The 22,014-nt window shown below is 41.7% G+C and overlaps 1 protein-coding gene across 1 annotated transcript in view; it reads left to right on the top strand.

Moving 5' to 3' along the window:
• The window catches only part of b3glcta (beta 3-glucosyltransferase a), a 103,004-nt gene that overhangs the window by 1,077 nt on the left and 79,913 nt on the right, over positions 1 to 22,014 (top strand). The window contains exons 2-4 of the mRNA XM_088345855.1: positions 623 to 665; positions 3,581 to 3,624; positions 17,079 to 17,121. Of these exons, the coding sequence (XP_088201981.1) occupies positions 623 to 665; positions 3,581 to 3,624; positions 17,079 to 17,121 (130 nt within the window). The remainder of the gene's footprint in view (positions 1 to 622; positions 666 to 3,580; positions 3,625 to 17,078; positions 17,122 to 22,014) is intronic.

Below are 22,014 nucleotides of genomic sequence, written 5' to 3'. Positions count from 1 at the left end.
TCCTGCTGTCGGTCACCCCTCTTGAGGGATATGACCAGGGTAGATGGATAGATAGATAGATAGATAGATAGATAGATAGATATTGTCCCTAGGTGTGAATGAGCATGATAGTTGTCTGTCCCTGTGTGCCCTGCGACTGGTTGACAGCCAGTTCAGGATATCCCCTGCACACTGCGGCCTGGGATGGGCTCCAGCACGTTACTGAGGATAAGTGGTGCAGATAATGGAATGATAAATTTATTGATAGACATTTTTCTTATTTTCCTCTGACATTAATCCATTCTGAAATGGGGATTGCGAAGTGAAATTTCTATACAGCAGTGCTTCTCAAACATTTTCCGTCACACACCCCAACCAATTGTAATATGTAATATACAATTATATGATTGATTGATTGATTGGCATGTAAAGTTTTTTTGCCCCCCCCCTGCCCATCAAAAACGAAGTTCTATTCTATCTCTCTATCTACCTTGGTCATATCCCTCAAGAGGGGTGACAGACAGCAATACAAACATACAAAAAAAAGGAAAATAAAAGGGTGAAAAAAAAGGGGAAAGAAATAGCAAAAACACACACAAACATTTTTGGACCATGGCCAACCCAAATGCTTTCGTCCCTCCAGATGAAACGGGACACAAGGAGGCGGCCGTGTCAATCAGGTCAGGGTGAGAAACCACACTCTTCTGTTCAACAGCAGGGCCGGACAGCTTTCCCTGGTTTACCCCTGCCCATCCTTTAGAACGCGTCCACAATCCCACTATCCTTTCACAACACCTCTCCATTCCTTCCTATCACCAACAAGATATCTAGCTTCCTTTATATTTACACCTCTTTCCTGCAGTGCACTCATAACACTATCCATCCACGTCAATGGCGGCCTTCCTCTTGGTCTTCTTCCATTTACTTCTGCTCTATAGATCCTCTTCAACATTTGCTCCTCATCCATCCTCTCCATGTGTACAAACCAACCGAGTATTCTCTTATCCACACTCTTGCTCAGTTCCACGACTACTCCAGTTCTGTCTCGCACAATTTCATTTCTCAATCTATCCAATCTTGTCATTCCTAACATACTCCTCAAACACTTCGTCTCAAAAATATTAAATTTCCCTCTCAAATCTGCATTCAGGCTCCAAGTCTCTGCACCACACAAAACAGTCGGCACTATCAGACTGTCATACAGTCCCCTTTTAACATCCATACTCATACTCTTTTGCCCATCACTCTCCTCAGAGCACCCAAAACCTTGCTTCCTTGATTTACTCTGTATAATACCTCACACTCCATTCCACCAACTGCAGCCACATCATAACCCAAGTACCTAAAGCTTTCAACTTCTTCCAGCACCTGTCCATTCAACCTAATTTTCCACACCAGGCCCACTCCATCACGAGAACACTTCATCACCTTACGCTTGCCAACATTCACACATATCCAGTGTTCCCTCTAATCTGCGCGCGTGCGCAATTGCGCACTGCTCGCGCATTCTCTGCGCACAAGAAAATTTAGCCAGAGCACAAAAATGTGGGCTCAAAATTACTAATTGAGAAGCGACTTAAGTCAAAGTTACAGTGCATGAAGGTAAAAATACACAGGTTCCCCTGACGTTGTGTCCTAAATGCGGTATTTTGAAGTCGAGTCGAAGTAGAACGAAGTTGAGTAAAGTTAGTAGAGTTTGTCGAGAACCGGCTTCTTCGGCTCGGCTCACTAAAAGGAACCGGTCTGCACGTTGTTTCTTTAATCCCAACATGACCAAATTTTATGTAAAATTATGCACAAAATGACTTAAAGGAAGGGGGAATAGAATAAAAAAGAAAAAATACCAAAATGAAAATGTAGTGAAAAGCTGAGAAAAAAAGAAGGAAGAATTTAGAAAAAAAGTCAGAAAAAAAGAAAAGAAAGAAATGTAAGAAAAAAGTAAATAGAGAACAAAAATAAAAAAACAGCTCGGAAAAAATAAACATAATGAGAATTTAAAAAAAAGGAGAAAAAAACACGGAAAAAAGAAGAAAAAGTTTGCGTTGCATTCAAATAATTTCCAATTATATCAAGTGAATCTTCTTGCAAACATTTTACTTGCACTAAAAAATGTGATTAAGTACAGTTCTGTATCTTACAGCCGACTAAATAAGCCCCCCAAAATTTTAATATTATGCGACAAAATATATCAGGAAATAAAAAGAAATGGATATCTTGTGAAAGAATTGTAAGAACAAACGTTTTGTAGACCGCACAACCTTTGCAATAGTAATAAACGAGTCAATTCATTCAAAGGAGAAAAATAATTTTGCATAGCCAGAAATTCAGCAAAATGTAACTTGATGTCAAGTTTTGGACATGTTTGATAATTAATTATCTTGCCACATTTAGGATTATGGTTGCCCACTGTTGTTTAAAGCGTTGCTCACCGACTTTGTGTGAATGCTCAGACCCGTGGAAAATTAGAGGGAGCATTGAACTCTCACACACTCTTCCAAACTCGATTACCAATCTGACTTACCTGCCACACCGTTCCACTGTTATCCATCATCTCTACACCTCTGCCAAATACTCTTGCATTCCCCCTCTCTCACCACACCATCCAAGTAAACATTAAACAGCCATGGCGACATCACACACACCTGTCTCACACCAGTCAACACAGGGAACCTCTCATATATCTCACTAGTGATTAAGTACAGGAAAGAAAATACACTATTGCACCGCCAATTTGCAGTCTTTATGAAGCACACAAGATTCTTAACTGAATTAAGAGAGAGAAGGTGTCACAAAGCGGAGCGGGAAACAGGAAAAAAGGACCCATTCGCGTAGACATACTCACAATTTATTGGGGGAAGGATGAGGAGGGTGTGCACACTCGATCCGCGGATCGATGGTCGCAGAGTGAATTAGAGATCCAAACAAAAGAAAAGTTGTATAAAACAAACAAACGGATCAGACCAAAAACAAAACAGGATCAAACACGGGCAGATTCACAGAATTAGGCATTTAACAGGTTTTAACAGAAGTTTCATGGAGTTTAACCAGGTTTAACAAACGTTCCAGCAACACACAGTACAAAGGAGCGCGCTTAAGTACTCCAAGAGCAATCAGTCCAATGCGTCTCAGCCGGTGTAGAGGGGAGGGGCCAGCTTGGCGCCATGACAACCGTGCAGGACATGACAGAAGGTATTGTGGGAGAAAGTTCAGCTAATAGGAAATCTGCATTTTTCATGATGACATCGATCAAACCACAGACATGCATCCTAGAGAAGGAACGTATCATATGCACAAACACGTCAAAGTTTGAATGTTATACAATTTGAGCATGCATGTTGACCTGGTATTGTGGACAAAATGCTGTGAGTCGAGGAACATATTACCCCACACCATGTAATGAAAACGTCGTAAAGTGGGGTCAACTGTACCCTGGGGGTTACTGTACCACCTGAATTTAATATTGCTATACAAATCCATCTTTAAGTGATAAATATTCCCCATAAAAACAAAAAAAACCAAGACAGAAATGTATCTTTATCAATGACTAAGTCCCATTTGCATCAAATATCTTCAACTCTCCAAATGTGGTCTATACTTGCAGAGCACATTATCTCAGATGCTGGCAGCTTAGAGAAAGCCTCACAGGTAAGCTTTTTTTCCTCCATTATTTTGCAGAAAAATGTAACTTCAAGGCTTGTGTTAATCATTAAGGATCTCATGCTTCACCCCACTTGTGTTTAAGACTTTAATTACCTGCTCAGAGAAAAACAAACTTTCCCTGCACACCCATCCTCCAATTGCTAAATTATGAGCGGAGGGATCAAAAAAACGTTTTTTTTTTCTTTTCTTTTTTTTGCCTGGGGTGGGTTGGGGGTTACTTTGCAGCAGAATAATTATTGAACGATTTGCATGGGAGCATGTTGACAGTTGCATGACAGTAATCAGAAATGACTGACTTGATCCCCTCTGATTTTCATTCTCCCTTTTTAAAATCACGTATTTGGTAACCTTCAAACTTTTTATCATGAAAAAGTGTTAATTATTGTAACATCAGAAGGAGTGACTTAAATTTTCCATTTAAAATAATTACGATTGTCTTATTTATCATTGACCACATAGTGAACATTGTTTATTACAAGATTAGACGTGGCACACCCGAATGAAAATGTCATCAAAGACTTAAAAGAGAAACAAGATAAATAAAAACGTTAAGATAACTGACAAATATTCACATGGTAGTACTTGCAGGCTTGCCTAATCTAAAAGTATGGAACGTGGGAAAAGGAAAAATAAAAAAACATCCCAAGAGGCATTAGCTGCTGCGCCGCTATCATGAAAACCAAAGTAAGACATTTTTAACTTCTTTTTTTCAGGGCTGACTCTTGTTTACATTACATTTCTTTACATAAATTCTCTGAAAATGATATGTTGTCATTTGAAGGTTTTGAAGAACATGCATTTAAGTTTTGCTAATCATGATTTGATAATTTAATACAATAAGATTTTCATCAAGACACTTGTTTCTGGGCTGCTGAGCAATGAAAATGAATCGTAAAGATTGATTTCAGAAATAAGGCAAAATCAATATATTTGAACGAGTAATTGTTACATGCATCCATATCAGTAGGTGGCCGCAGATTATTATTATTTTATCCTTGATAGGATATTTTATATGATAATTATTTGCTCATGGGGCAGCACGGCGGCGCAGTGGTTAGCCCTTGTGCAGCCCAATTCTGAGGTCATGAGATGGAACCTCTTGTCTGGAGTTTGCATGTTCTCCCCGTGCTTGCGTGGGTTTCCTCCGGGCACTCCGGTTTCCTCCCACATTCCCAAAACATGCATGTCAGGTTAATTGGCCGGTCCAGGTTGTCCCTGGGTGTAAATGAGCGGGCGAATTTTCTGTCCCTGTGTGCCCTGCGACTGGCTGGCAACAAGTTCGGGGTGTCCCCTGCCCACTGCCCAAAGATAGCTGGGATGCTCCCCAGTACCTCCGCGACCCTTCTAAGAATAAGCGTTGCAGATAATGGATGGATGGATATTTACTCATGAGGTACTATAGTACTGGGAAATATTTAATACAGTTGTTTGATGAAGCCATTATAAAACTGCATTGCAAAATTAATAAAATAAAGCAAATCAAGTAAAATTCTTGCACATAATTAGGCAGATTTTGATATCCATTATCTGCACCACTTATCCTCAGTACAGGTCGCGGGGGTGCTGGAGCCCAGCCCATCTTTGGGCAGTGGATTTGAACCCATGACCTCAGAATTGTGCCGCACATGTGCTAACCACTGCACCGCCGTGCTCCTAGATTTTAATATATGTATATATTTTTTTATAAAATCACACAATTTCACTGGCAGACTTTTCTTCATTCCAAGTATTATTTGTTTATTATTACTTTCTAGAAAAACAAAATAAAAATATGGTAAAACAAGGCAAACAGATAAAAAATCAAATCTCAAAATTACTGCAAAACCAAAATCAAAAATGATAAGAAAAACTTTACCGCCAATTTAAGTGACATTATAATTCAAGCTTAAAAGAAATGGTCCCAGGAATTCATTTTTTTTTTTTTTTTTTTTTACCTCGAGAGCATTCTCATTTCGGGCTCCGGTGCTGTGGAATGCTCTGCCCACTGAGATTCGACCTGCAACCTCCCTGGAACTGTTTAAACTGTTTTAACTGTTTAAACATCAGTTGCAGCCTGGTCATCCTGAAAGAGGGATTACCTAATGTGCGTTCCCTTCTCAAGGTTTCTTCATTTTCCTCATGTTGAGGTTTTGAGTTTTTCCTTGCCCTCATGTAGGTTTTAGATCAGGGGATGGTTTAGTTTGCTTTGCAATAATCTGTGGTCTGTGCAGCCCTTTGAGGTTCCTTGTGATGAAGGGCTATACAAATAAATATGACATGAATGACTTGACTTACTCTTAAGCAACAATCTAGTCCATAAAACCTGGGACCAATATGCATTTTCACACCTTTTGCCCACACGTGACCTAACCATGTGACGACACAATGACGGACGACAGTAAACAGTGGGTGAGGTCACTAAAGAGTAGACAACAACAACAAAAAAGCTTTGCTTTTCAACAGCATATGCAGTGCCATTTCCGATTTTAAAGGTAAAGTGCATTATCTGTGATATTTTTTTTTAGGGAAGAACATAAACATAGTGACATGCAAACATAACTTGAGATGGCGTACTTAGAGACAGAGAGTATACGACTGCAACAAAATATCAACTCGAGATGTAAAAATAGAATTGCAGTTGAATAAATGGTATTTATTGTCGTTATACAAAAGGACAACGAAAGTGAAGGGCTATTCCTTTCAGTGTAAGAAAACAATTAAGAGCCTGACAAGCTACACGTTAGATTGGGGTCCCCACGACTTCTGCAAGGTCTTTGTGATGAAAAAAGAGTCACAAATGTAGCGGTTTTCCACAAGTAGTAGCTCCAAGTCGTCCGCTTTATGGGGAATGGATCTGGCGCTTGTGGCTAGCCACGTACAGCAGTGGTGGCTTAAGAGTTGATAGCCTTGATTTTAGCTTTCCCTTCCGACGTCAATTCCCGGACGCAATAAAGATCCAGGGAGCACCCGCTGGTGATCAGCTTTTCCTTGCGCTTTTCTGTCTTTCCTCTGAGTCTGATTTGATAAATGAATTTATTTTCAATGTATCGAGCCATTAATGCTTCGAGCTGTGGCGTTTGTTTTGGTGGCCACTCGTGCGCCCGGCTGCTTAACTACGCTTACACCAGCTTATCAAAGTCGGGCACACTGCCTGTTTTTTTTTTTGGCTAGTGCCATTAAAAACATTCGCTATTAAGCTACGAAATGTGACAATTTTTGGTGGCCGAACACTCTGTCAATCAAATAACAAACTGGGACTATGAATCCTTGAAAAAAACGCAGTAGTTTGCGGCTACACTATCCCACTACGTCACATCAATTCGATTTAGATTAATCGTGCAGCTCTACTAGCTACGGACCTATACAGTCTTTCTTCTGACATATTCTCACATTTAACCGAATCCTCCATTCTGCCTGACTTTAGTCCACACGAGCTGCACCACAATATTGTAAATGGAGTATCCCCATACACCATTGCGGATCTAAAAGCTTATAAAAGTCTGGATGTTTACCAGTTCTTCGAAGCTGGTAAGCATTGCTGTGCTTCGTTGTGCAAAAAAATGCACCCCGAGCGTGAAATGTCCTCCGCGTTCAAACGTTATTAAAACGACTTATATCTAAATTTTTGAGGGAAAGTAATAGACCAGCAAAGCATGCGGTACTTGTACCTTGTATAGAAATCACTTTTGAGCTTGTTGAAAATATTTACTTTTGATTGGTGTAGTGCATATATGGTGTGATTGTATAGGGGAAAAGGTGATAAGTACGAATGTAGCAATTTGAGAGGTATCAGTTCGTTGTCTGTGCCAGGTAAGCTGTATGGAAGAGTCTTGATTAAGAGAGTGAGAGGAAGAACAAATGAGGTGGTCATGGAGCAGCAGAATGGTTTCAGGAAAGAAAGAGGATGTGTGGAGCAGGTGTTTGCAGTATGACAGGTGTCTGAAAATGTTTTTGCAAAAGGTAAGGATGTTTGTTTGGCTTTCATGGACTTGGAAAAGGCGTATGACAGAGTGGATAGAGAGGTGTTGTGGCAGGTGATTGTAATACATGAAGTAGGTGGAAAGTTGTTGGAAGCATTGAAGAGTTTTTATGCGAACAGCAGAGCATGTGAAAGAGTGGGAAGTGAGATAAGTGAGAGGTTCCCTGTGTTGACTGGTGTGAGACAGGTGTGTGTGATGTCGCCATGGCTGTTTAAAGTTTACTTGGATGGTGTGGTGAGAGAGGTGAATGCAAGGTTTTGGGTGCTTTGAGGAGAGTGATGAGTAACAAGAGTATGAGTATGGATATTAAGAGAGGACTGTATGAGAGTGTGATTGTGCCGTCTGTGTTGTATGGTGCAGAGACTTGGAGCTTGAACGCAGATTTGAGATGGAAATTAAATGTTTTTGAGATGAAGCGTTTGAGGAGTATGTTGGGAGTGACAAGATTGGATAGAATGATCAATGAAATTGTAAGAGACTGAACTGGAGTAGTAGTGGAACTGAGCAAGCATTTGGATAAGAGAGGACTCGGTTGGTTTGGACACATGGAGAGGATGGATGAGGAGCGAATGTTGAAGAAGATATACACAGCAGATGTAAATGGAAGGAGACTAAGAGGAAGGCCGTGATTGATGTGAATGGATGGTGTTATGAGTGCACTGCAGGAAAGAGTCCTAAATGTAGTAGGAAGCTAGAGCTCTTGTTGGTGATAGGAATGAGTGAGGAGGTGTTGTGAAAGGATAGTGGGATGTTTGGACGCGTTCTAAGGGATGGGCAGGGCACCTGTATAAGGCAGGGGTAAACCAGTTAAAGCTGTCGGGCCCTGCTCAACAGGTTAGTGTGTTGTGTCATTCTGACCCAAGTGACATGGCCGCTTTCTTGTGTCCCATTTCATCTGAAGGGACGAAAGCATGACAAACTTGGGAGCCGAGGTGCTTAACTTGTTTGGGTGTTTGGGCATTTGTGTTGGCCATGGTCAATTTTGTGTTTTTTGCTACTTTTTTCCTTTTTTCTTTTCTTTATTTTTGTGTGTATGTTTGTCTTTCTGTCAGTCACCCCTCTCAAGGGATATGACCAGCGTAGATAGATAGATCGATATTCACAACCTTAAGTCGTACATAAAAGTCTCAGATTTTCTTCAAATTGCACTCTGTGAGTCATGTGAGACAGGGGACGTAGCTGAGGACTGCATGAGGCTGCTTAAAGTTGGCGTCACCAATAAAAGGTGAGGTGTGATTGTCACCGCAAAAAGGGAAGGTGTGGGCGTGTATATTAAAAACAGGTACATGAATTATGCAGAACTTGTAAACATGGCAAAAAGAAATGCCTATGAAGCACATTTTAACTAACCTAATCACCTACACGGAAAAGCATGGGAATGGAGTAGCTGCAAAAGGAGTTGAAGATTAATGAATCGATGTTTCGCAAGTGGAGAAAGCTGAAAAGACAAACTCCAACAAGCAAAAAAGATACAGCTGAGCTTTCGCAAAAATAAGACGAGGTGGCCTGAATTGGAGGAAAGACTTGAGCAGTGGATCATTGAGCAAAGAACGAGTGGGAGAAGTGTTTCGACGGTCACCCTTTTGCTAAGAGCAGCAATTCTAGCAGAAGAAATAAAAATTGAACATTTCCAGGGAGGTTAGTCTTGATGTTTGATGCACCCTTGTATGCTTGTCTGTAGTGTTCTCACGCCGCCTATCACAGAAGAGGGCACCCGCGCCCTGTCGTGCATTGGGCCTTCTGTTGTGTTGACTGCAGAAAAAAACGGCTACAGAGACTGCACCCTTTCACACGGTGCGCCCTATGGTTGCGAAATCACGGTACTTTGGCGAAAAGGCCTTTTTATTTTCTGAATATTTGTTTTATTCGTAGATAATTTGACAGTTTATTTTGGTGTAATAAGCTTTATTATTCAGCACATAACAGTTTTCAATACATGTGATGTTCAGAAGATAACTGTTTTAAATCACTGGTTAATCACAGTTAAAGCAGCTCCTTTACTGAGTAAGAGATGGCAACGGCAAGACGCTTACATAGGTAGTTAGTTCTAGCTTATTTGTCATATTGTTGTTGTTGTATTAGACGATTAAATTGCGTGCCTTTGACGTCAATCGTACCTTCTTGAAATTGCTCGGAAATGCATCAAATGTAAAAAATGTTCGCTGCAAATCCTGGAATACTTGAGGGCGGCCAGTCTTGTGCCTTGGACACATCAGTCTCTTCGTTTGATTTGCAGATAAACATCGCCATTTTCTGTCATCAAAAGGTAAAAAAATCCATATCGGGTTTAGAACCCTGCCCACTGACTAGCAATAATCACCATCGTAAAAATTGGTGGTTAGGTTTTTCTTTCATGGTTATTGATTTTTGTCTTGACCTCAAATCCTCATTCAAGTGCTGATGGCCTGGGTGCTTCTGCCGTCTTATCATGTCTGTAATTCTGCCAGGGAAGGCAACATGACGTCATGTGCAAAAGAAAACAAGTTAAAAAATAAAATCCTCAAAATACTGCAAAACAAAGACCACAAATGATAAATAAAACTTTATACTGTCAATTTAGGTATCATTATGATTAACTGTAAGCTTAAAAAAATGGTGCCGGGAATGTTTTTTTTTTTTTTTTCAACTTTACTCTCTAGCAAAAATTCAGTCTATAGAACCTGAGACCAATGTGCATTTTCACATGTATATGAAATGGGGCAAGGCATATTACTCTCAATTGCATGTGAAGTAAAGGAATTCTCTTTCTATAGCCACAGCATTGAGCGCTTGCGTTGAGAAAAAGTCCTTTAGCTTCAGAAGGTTTAGTTTTGAACACAAAAATATTAGCTGTCTGAGTATCGAGTCTGGAAATGAGTCAAACTGTAGGGATCACTGATGTCCAGCTCGCCCTCTTAGGTTGCCCGGGGCGACGACATTTAATCCACTGTCAACAATTTTCAGCGCGGTCTGCTGCCTTTTCTGGCTGCAGAATGGAGCGCTCATAAAATTCTAAGCATTGGCGGGCAGTCTAAGTCTTGATGTTTTTTTTCTATTTTGTGATGATTACTGGCCATATTGAGCTGCATTTGTTTACAGTGCCGTGAACAAGTATTTGCCACCTTCCTAAATTCTGCCTTTTTTACATATTTATCACTCAAATGTTTCAGATCATCAAACCAGTTTTAATATCACACAGAGACAACCGAAAGAAATACAAAATGCAGTTTGGAATCATTGCCACCATTTATTGTCGCACAAAAGAAGGTAATTGCTCCCTTTGTTAAATCACAAAGTAACTTTGACCAACCACAGTTTTGGGAAAGCTGAGTTAAATTCCAAAGGGCATACACAAAATTGATTGCCACCACCGGTGGTGAATCAAGGCAGTCAGGCTCTAGCAAACCACGGTTAGAGCTATTATTTACAAATGGAGAAAAATGGAAAAAGTGGAAAACCTTCCCAGGATTGGTCCAGTAACTAAGGTTACTCCCAGTTTGCAAAGACGGCTCATTCAGGAGGTAACAAAAGAACCTGAAAAAACATCCAAGGAACGTCAGGCCTCATCTGCCTCACTTGAGTTCAATGTTCATGACTTATCCGTTTAAAAGACACTGGCCAAAAGTGGCGTCTGGTGGAATAGAGTTCCTAGAGAAAACAACTGCTGTCACAAAAAAACAGAGTCATTTCACATTTTCCCAAAAGCATCTTGTTTATCCTCAACTTTTGGAGAAACATTCTCTGGAAAGATTTGTTCTGTTGTAAAAATGGCACAGCATTTAACAAAATTAACATGATGCAAACCTTTAGTCTGTACAGCACTTTGAGATATCTTGGGATTAAGGGATATACAGATAAATACCTTTTCACAGCACTGTTCTAAGTAATCAAGACAGCCCAGAAGATCATTGGCTACTCTCTGCCTAGTCTGGAGGACATTTCCGGCTTATGATAACCACAGCAGGGCCGTCAACATTATAAGGGACTCTTCTTACCCCATCCACCACCTCTTTGACCTGCTGCCATCTGGGAGGCACTACGGGCCTTCTAAAACAAGGACAAACAGGCTCGGACAGTTTCTTAAACACCCTAAACAAGCACACAAAACTGTGAAAATGTAAATCGTGCAACTTATTTGGGATTTTTTGTTGCTGTCATAATATTGCGCTACTTTTCGTTGGGCTATTGTTACAGTGCTATCTACCTATCTATCTATCTACCTTGGTCATATCCCTCAAGAGGGGTGACCGACAGCAAGACAAACACATAAAATAAGAAAGAAAATAAAAGGGAAATAAATAACAAAACCAAAACACACAAAATTTTTTGGACCATGGCCAACCCAATTGCCCAAACACCCAAACAAGTTAGGCACCTCAGCACCCAAGTTGGTCATGCTTTCGTCCCTCCAGATGAAACGGGACACCAGAAAGCGGCCATGTCACTCGGGTCAGGGTGACACAACACACTCTTTTGTTCAACAGCAGGGCCCGACAGCTTTCACTGGTTTACCCGTGCCGCATCATACGAGTGCCCAGCCCATCCTTAAGAACGCGTCCACAATCCCACTATCCTTTCACAACACCTCTCCACTCCTTTCTATCACCAACAAGAGCTCTAGCTTCCATTATATTTAGACCTCTTTCCTGCAGTGCACTCATAACACCACCCATCCACGTCAATCGCGGCCTTCCTCTTGGTCTACTTCCATTGACATCTGCTCTGTAGATCCTCTTCAACATTCGCTCCTCATCCATCCTCTCCATGTGTCCAAACCAACCGAGTACTCTCTTATCAACACGCTTGCTCAGTTCCACGACTACTCCAGTTCTGTCTCTCACAATTTCATTTCTCAGTCTATCCAATCTTGTCACTCCTAACATAGTACTCAAACATTTCATCTCAAAAACATTCAACTTCCTTCTTAAATCTTCGTTCAGGCTCCAAGTCTCTCCACCATACAACACAGTCGGCACATTCACACTCTTATACAGTCCCCTCTTAACATCCATACTCATACTCTTGTTGTTCATCCCTCTCCTCAGAGCACCCAAAACTTTGCTTCCTTGATTCACTCTGTGCAATACCCCACACTCCATTCCACCAACTGCAGCCACATCACAACCCAAGTACCTAACGCTTTCAACTTCTTCCAGCACCTGTCCACGCAACCTGATTTCTAACGTCATGCCCACTCCATCACGTGAACACTTCATCACCTTACTCTTCCCAACATTGACACATAACTTACGCCTATCACATACTCTTCCAAACTCCGTTACCAACCTTCTCAATGTTTCCTCAGAATCAGCCACAAGCGCTGTGTCATCTGCAAACAACAACTGACTTACCTGCCAAACTGTTCCACTGTTGTCCATCATGTCTACACCTCTGCCAAAAACTCTTGCATTCACCTCTCTCACCACACCATCCATGTACACATTAAACAGCCATGGTGACATCACATACCACTGTCTCACACCAGCCAACACAGGGAACCACTCACTTGTCTCACTCCCTACTCTTACACATGCTCTGCTGTTCATATAAAAACTCTTTAATGCTTCCAACAACTTTCCACCCACTCTATACATCACCATCACTTGCCACAACGCCTCTCTATCAACTCTGTCATACGCCTTTTCCAAGTCCATGAAAGCCAAATAAACATCCTTACCTTTTGCAAAATATTTTTCACACACCTGTCGTACTGCAAACACCTGATCCACACATCCTCTTCCTTTCCTGAAACCACTCTGCTCCTCCATCACCACCTCATTCATTTGTTCTTTCCCTCACTCTCTTAATCAAGACTCTTCCATACAGCTTACCTGGCACAGACAACATACTGATACTTCTCGAATTGCTACATTCATACTTATCATCTTTACCCTTATACAATGGCACCACACATGCACTACACCAATCAACAGGAACCACACCACTTAAAAAGCATACATTCAACAAACGTCGGCATTCAGCAGTACAACCATCCAACCCAGGTGCCTTCCCCCCTTTCATTTCTTTCACTGCCTCTTGCACCTCCCATGTTTTCACTGGCTTCACATTTAAATCACCCAACACGGGCATTCTCTCCATACCATCGATCGCCTCGACTCTCACTTCTCTCCCAGCAACTCCTCAAAATACTCTGCCCATCTCGTCCTGACTGCACTACTGCTAACCAGAAATCTACCATCCTTATTTTTCTCTTCCTTTCCAGACTCTCTGTTTCTTACTCTTTTCACTTCTTTCCAGAACACTTTTCTCCTTTCCTCAAAGTTCACTCCTATCTTTCGACACCATTCATTATTTGCTTTCCTTTTTGCTGCTCCGACTGACGCTTTTACCAACCTTTTCTTCATTTTATATCTTTCATACGCATCGCCACTCTTATCTTGCAGCCACTCCTCAAAGGCACGTCTCTTTTCTGTCACAGCCTCTGATACCTCATCATTCCACCATTTTCTTCCTTTCCTAATACCTCGACCAACTTTTCTCATTCCACACACTTTTGCATTCCTCAACACTGCCACTTTAAACCACTTCCAAATAATTTCCACACTCTCCATTTCTCTTCCACTAACCCGTTCATACTCTTCCCCTATCCTCTCTTTAAACTCTCTTTCCTTTTCTGCCTTATTCAACTCTGACATTTTCACCTCTTCCCTCACACTCTTCTTATAACTAGCCCTCCACGATCCATCTATTCTCAGTTTTCCTTCCACATAAAAATGATCAGACATACCACTCATTTCACCTCTGTAAACATGCACATCCAACAATCTACTTAACATCCCTTTCTTAACCACTACATAATCCATCAGAGCTCTGTCCACCATCTTGCCACTATCCACTCTGACAAATGTATACTTATTCCCTCTTTTTAACAATGTATTTCCAATCACCAACTCATTTTCCACACATAACTCAATCAATTTCTTCCCACTCTCATTTCTTCCTGGTACTCTCTACCAATCACATTTTCAACCGTTTCATCACCCACTCTAGCATTCAGGTCACCAACTATTACCACTTTCCATCCTTCTTTCGCACTTGCCACACATTCGGACAAGTCCTTCCAGAACTTCTCTCTCCTCAGCGCTTCTTTCTGAACCAGGTCCACATGCACTTATAAACATCCATACTTCTACGCCCCACTTCAACCTCACCCACTTCAACCTCACCCACATCCATCTGGAAGATATCTCTTTCCACTCCACCAGTTTTTCCTTTGCTTTCCCACTCACAAGCACAGCCACTCCTTCTCAATTCTCCTTCTATTCTAGCATTTCCACCCGTAACTCAAGACCTTCTACCATACATACCTCCAAGCCGTAATTCACCCCTTCCTTTCATCTTTGTTTCACTCAAGGCTAACACATCAACCTTCCTTTTAGTCATCATCCTTCCGATCTCCTCTTTCTTCCACTCAGTCGCTTTACTTCCACATCCTCAATTTCACCAGATGGTGGCAGTTGCTCTTTGGTCACTTGGCTTTTTGTGTGAATTTTAGCCCAACCCATTTCTAACTTGGCGACTGTATATTAAAAAGGGAAAGTTGACGATGAATCCAGAGCGGGTGGATATGCTATTTTCTTCACAGAAATGTAATACAACTGTCTCTGCCTAATTCGCTAAGAGACTTTGGCTGTTTTTAAAGAATATAAAATCAAGAGGCACATCCAGGCAAAACATGCTGACTACGACAAGCTAACTGGTAACAAACAGTGTGAAAAGGTAAAGCAAATGGAAGCCGTTTTAACTGCACAGCAATGCTTTTTCAAAAGTTTCAGCTGCATGCCAAACGAAAATGCTACAAAGGCGAGCTACAAGGTCGCGACACATATCACTAAGCACTGCTAACATTTTACGGAAGGTGAATTTATCAAAGACTTCAAAGAATGTCAGGCTTATTAATCGGCCTTCATACATTTTCAGCCTACCAAATCTGCTCCACTTTCTGAGAAGTTTTGATAACCCTGTCCTAATGCCTCCGACATGTATTGTAAAGCGCTTTGGAGTTCCTTGATGACTGCTAAGCGCTATATAAATGCAGTCCATTTATCATTCTTTACTATAACTGGGGCCAGTCTTGAAGCACAACATTGTAAATATGATTTGCCTATTTCTGCCTGACAGTCTTACCTCTTTTTTTTCTCCTTAAAGTCTTTATTAAATGTTTACCCTGGAGTGCCATGTCTGATCTCATAGTATATAATGTTTCACAACGTTGATATCAATGACAATAGAGAGTATTCTATTCTATTCTATTCAAATTAGGAAAAAAATAGTCAAATTAATTATACTGACGTGTGAATTTAAAGTGGAATTTAGTCTCAGTCTTAGTTTTATTAATAAGCTTTTTAAACAGTACTGAAATTATTTGTGGTCATTTAAATATTTCCGCTAATTCATTCTGAATAAAAAAATGTTTAAGGGTATTCTCATTAAAATATGCCAAAATGTTTAATATTGATGCATTTGTAATTTCCATAGACCCAAGACATTCATTATTTGACTGCTCTAAGTTTGATAAATTTATATTAAAAAGGCTCACTGTGTAATATTTAGTCCTAGATGTCGCTGTATTGTCTAGCCCAGGGGTCTTTAATGTGGTGCCTGCGGCCACCAGGTATCCCCATAATTGCACCTAGAACCGTGGACTGGTTCTGAAAATAGCTCAGCAATGGTGCACATTGTGATTTCCTAGGAAATGTTATTTTTAACTGGCATGAAAAATATTTGTCACTATAAGTGTCTTCTCATCTCATTATCTGCACCGCCTATCCTTATTAGGGTCGCGGGGGGGGGCTGGAGCCCATCCCAGCCATCTCTGGGCAGTGGGCAGGGGACACCCTGAACTGGTTGCCAGCCAATCGCAGCTGCAAATCACATTAGCTCTCGCAGCTACCTGCGTTCTTCATCGACGCACGAGCCGAGTGATCCACCGCTAAGAGTTGTACAGCTGGGCGATTTTATGTCCGCCCGGGACGATCAGAGACAAATTCACGACAGGGTTTTTACTTGTGCGCACCGCGGGTGCCTTTCGGTCGCTCCCGCAAGCGAGCCCCTAACCAGCGGCGCGGGTACTTTCGGGCGCGATACGCTCAACACCGACACAGTCACGTGGGTCCCGCGCACATCTGCCGCCTTTCGCCCGCCGCACACGGACGGCCGCCTGTCGTCACGCCACGTTACTGGGGTCGTCGGACGAGCGGGCTCCCCCACTTACGGGGGGGTAGCCCGATCACGCCCGCCGCCTTTTCTCGCGTCGCGCCTTGTGACGTCGCGTCCGCCGAACTCGCTCCGGCGCACGGCCCGGGAGTTTCTCCCATTTACTGTATATACACTGTGACACAACTCGCCACAATTTACCGTTGCGTGTCCATAATGTTTTGGAAGTTTGTTACGCAAAGTTTTATTTGTTGTTTTGCATGATTTCCCAACCCAACACTCCTCCTCGTCTCTCTTAATAATTGAAACGTTTCTTTCTCGCAGAGTCAGGAAGAAGATGCACATGGGATTCCCGCCAGACAACTTGGTGAGTTTAATCAGAGAGAGAACGCAAAAGAATATAAAGAACCCGACAAAAAAATGTGACAGCTGATATTGCGATAACAGTTTAAGTTAGTATAAATGCGGCACTAAAAATACAAATGCACTCTACTTAAAATAAGGGGGAATCAGTCGCTTACTGCTTATTAAATAAACATACAACTTTGAGTCACCCGTGCTGAGGTGGGACTGAGTTCTGTTTGGCAATTCCTGCATTGCGTTGTTTTTGTTTCTGGAGCTGACAAAAAAGACAAGAAGCCCAAAAAATACCAATAATACTCATTCAATTGCTACTCGTTATGTTGTGTGTGTTCACCAAGATTTGACAAACTGGATTAAGATTATTTTCAACTTGAAAACTCGTTAACCCTTTAACAATCCTGTGAAATTCACCTATAATCACAAATAATCAAATAATCACTGCAAGCACTACAAACCTCAGTTGGAACACACGGAAATAGAATTGTTTTTCTTTTTTTGCAATCACATGCCTTAAAATTAGTGTAGTCTAGACATCTTAACTGGCTAACAGCTGGGACACTAGTATGAAACCTTACCTGGTCCCAGGTCAAAGTTGATCATAATCTGAAAACCTTAACATTAGTATTTTGCACATTTTTATGAGTATGTCTAGGTATTTCCCAAAGTGGCCATTTGGTGACTCCAAAAGGACCTGTGACTAGAGACATCATACAGACTAATTTTTGCTTCTAAGTAGCCTGAATGCCCGCGGGTGGAAAGTTAAGCGGTTGAGTAAGGAGGATGCAAGCTTAAGCCATTACTCACCATTCCCTTCAATTTCACACAAAGTGCATCCACAATGAGAGTAACAAAGTCTGAATCTTCTGAAAAGCATAGGGGCATAAGCGAACTAGGCTGATGCTTAGGGCTCCGCGAACACTAATGGGCCTCAAAGAGCGGGTAACTTTTTTTGGTGCCAACTTTGTCCCCATTGTCACTTTCGTGTGTCTACAACAAAATTCTTCTACAGAAATACAGCAAAATATTACATAATCACAACAAAACTATATATGAAATATATTATTATTTTGCTTTCTTTTGGAAAACAATTGTGTAGAAATATTACTACAGCAATACTATCATGCAAAATACTATTACAGAAATATTCAGATTCAGATTCAGATCTACTTTATTGTCATTCTAGTACACGTGTATACAGAACGAAATGTCGATACATCTGACCCGCCCAGTTTCCTCGAATGTACAGATATAAGTAAAAGTTGTATTGTATTATGGCTACGTATAGTATTTTACCATACCATAGTGCCGATAGTGCAAGAGGAGTAGCTAACCAGATGTGCAAAATGGGCATTCAGGTTAACAAGTCAGGTAAACAGTAACATTAACACTGTAACAGTAACGCTGTAAGTACAATAGTGCAGAGAGCAAATGTGCAAGGAGTGGCAAGCTATAAAGAACTGCCAGTAGTGCAAAAAGTCAGATTAGCAGCCGTTAAGATTTAGGTTAACTATATGTTAGATTGACCATTTAACAGTCTAATGGCCAGGGGGACTAGACTACTGCGGAACCTGGTGGTACTGCACCGCACACTGCAGTACCTCTTCCCAGAGGCTAGCAGAGTGAACAGTCCATGATGGGGGTGAGAGGGGTCCCCGATAATGTTTTTAGCATGGGATAGGCAGCGCTTCTGGCCAATGTCCTGAATGGAGGGAAGTGTAGTCCCGATTATTTTCTCTGCTGTCCTCGTTACCCTCCTCACACTACCCCAGTCGGTAGCGCTGCAGCCTCCACACCACCCAGAGATACAGCTGGTCAGGATACTCTCTATGGTGCCCCTGTAGAATGTGATGAGGGAGGGTGGGGGCAGGTGGGCTCTCCTCATCCTCCGCAGGAAGTACAGGCGCTGCTGTGCCCTCTTAACCAGTGATGCAGTGTTCACGGACCAGGTGAGGTTGTTTGTAATGTGCACCCCTAGGAACTTGATACTGCTGACAACCTCCACAGCCTTGTTGTTGATGCAAAGTGGGGCATGGTTGGGCTGGTTTTTCCTAAAGTCGACAATGATCTCTTTAGTTTTGTCAACATTCAGGACCAGGCTGTTGTCCCTGCACCAGGCCACCAACTGCTCCACCTCCTCTCTGTAGGCCAGGTCGTTGTCGTCCCTGATGAGGCCCACCACTGTTGTGTCGTCAGCATACTTCACGATGTGGTTTGTGGCGGACCTAGGGACGCAGTCGTGTGTCATCAAGGTGAACAGCAAGGGGCTCAGGACACAGCCTTGGGGGGAGCCCGTGCTGAGGTAGATGACATCTGAGATGTTCTGACCTATCCGCACTGATTGGGGTCTGTCACTGAGGAAGTCCAGCAGCCAGTTCCGCAGGGGGGTGTTGAAACCCAGGAGTCTCATTTTGTCTACCAGATGTTGTTGGATGATGGTGTTGAATGCTGAACTGAAGTCCAGGAACAGCATCCGCACATGGGTGTTCTTCTCCTCTAGGTGTGTCAGGCTCAGGTGAAGCGCAGAGGAGATGGCATCCCTGGTGGAGCGGTTTGTCCGGTAGGCAAACTGAAAGGGGTCGAATGAGGAGGGGAGACTGGAGGTGATGTGCTCTTTAACCAGTCTCTCAAAGCACTTCATTATGAACCCCAGAATTACAAAAAATCTACGACAGTATTATCAAAATACTAAAGCAATGTGACAAAAACAATACTGTGGGAATACTACAAAATAATTATAAAAATATTACTATGGATTACTTCTACCCAATGGACATGGGTTTTAGCGCACAAAAATGCGTTTATTCAAGGAATCAACTCCTTGCCCTGAAGAATTCTCGTGCTGGCGTGATGAAGGGGCCTATCGTGGAGGAAGAGCCGGAGCTAGCTAAACGGCTAGCGACGTTGTAAGTCTTCGGTACCGTCCGTAATCATGGTAAATGCGAACTCACTACCAAATACTGTAAGATCAACGAGTGCTGGTGGAAAACATCGAAGCGCACAGGGAGCGCAGTTGCTGTGTTTTGCGGAAACGTTGCTCACGTTTAACATTCCGGACGCTAACGTGTAGCCACCCGGAGCTACCCGGAGCAATCCGGCTTCAGCGCCGCTATAGAGACACGAAAGCCTGGGGGAATCTGAGAGGAGGCGGACTTGCTAACACGAGGTAGTGTATCCCTGGACACAAAGAAAAGATTTCCATCTGCCGCAGGGATGTCGAACTTTTGGACTGGCGTGTGACGTCATCCACTCCGCTACAAGCACCCATAGGGCATCCTGTTAATCTGTTAATAAACAACGAGGTAGACTGCTGGAAGTGTGAATTTCCCTACGGGGATGAATAAAGTATCTATCTATCTATCTATCAAAAAACACTGCTTTGGAATTACATATGTCTTCAGAAATACTACAATAATACCACTTCATAATACTATCCATCCATTATCTGCACTGCTTATCCTCAGTAGGTTCGTGGGGGACTTCATAATACTATAATAAAAAACTACCAGAAAAGCATTACTACAGAAATACTACTACAGAAGTATTACAACAGAAATACTGCAAAATTCAACTACAGCGACACTATGAAAATTCTACTACGGAAATACGACAAAATAATACTACAGTAAGATTTTACTACAGAAATACTACGGATATACATAACATTTTCTACTATGGAAATACTACAAAATACAACAGAAATAGTGCAAAAATACAAAGACATAATAATAGAGTATTACTACAAAAACACCCAAATCATAAAAGTTCTGTAATCTCACAAAAATACTAGACATACAATAAAACATCTATGTTTGTAATACAACAAAAATACTACAGATATACCAAGAAGTTACTACCATGGAAAAACTGCCCAAAAAACTACTGCAGTATTCGTACAAAAATAAAAATCCCCAAAAAACCCTGACAACAGAAATACCAAAAAACAGGGACCCAATATATATTTTTTTCTTTTATTGTGATCGTTTTAAAACGATTTCATGAAACGTATCTATTTGAAAGTACGAGAACATGTAAATGTCTGCATGCATATTTATTCTTAAATATAAAAATGGATCCAGGATGGCCACATTTTTTACCCTAATGGGGCCCCCGACTCCAAATAGTTGCCTACCCCTAGAGTAGAGCATGGAATGAGTTCTAGTCGGTATGCAAATGATTAAGTATCAGGGGGCCCCTCAAATCTAATTGTAGGGCCCCATGAAGGGTGAGGACTAAAGGGCTACAAGCCCCGTTTCACCAAGTCAGCTTGGCAGCACTCTTGCTTCTTCCTAGCCTTGACCCTTCACAGCTGGAAGCAATAGTAGGAGGAAATGAAACACTTATGTGTGTTTATGTTATTAATCAAAGGAGAATGGTGTATGCTAACAAGACAATGACTTGTTATTATGTTAGTGTTGGCATGTATCTGTTAGCATGTAGATCAGGGGTGTCCAAAGTCTTTTTTGGTGGGGCCCAAATACAGAAAAATAAGCAAAGGCTCGGGCCACACACTAGAGGTGACATATTGACACATGATTATTGTGTGTATTTCTAACTCACCTATAATGTGAAGAACATTGCTCTCAGTGGGAGCAGTGATGCTGTCCTTTGGATTGAAGGATGGCTGGGATGTCAGGAGAAAGTTTTGTGGTTGAGACAGGAAGGACTCCACAGAGATGGCTATCAGTCATTCTGGATCTCAGTCGGCTTTTGTTCTGATTTAACAGAGAAAATGTTTGTTCAACAATGTATGTTGAACCGAAAAGGCTCAACATTCTTTCTGCGTGGTGTCTCATCAGAGAATACTTGGCATTATCAGAACTCTGATAGAAGTCAGGGAGGGAGAGAAGCTGATGTTGACTCTTCAGAGAATCATCACATTGCATTTCAATCAGTTCTA

This window comes from Urocampus carinirostris, chromosome 10 (genome assembly GCF_059441175.1).
Source record: "Urocampus carinirostris isolate Australia breed hairy pipefish chromosome 10, RoL_Ucar_1.0, whole genome shotgun sequence".
NCBI lineage: Eukaryota > Metazoa > Chordata > Actinopteri > Syngnathiformes > Syngnathidae > Urocampus > Urocampus carinirostris.
The sequence above is the reverse complement of the archived record's forward strand: the minus strand, read 5'-3'. Positions and strand labels throughout refer to the sequence as shown.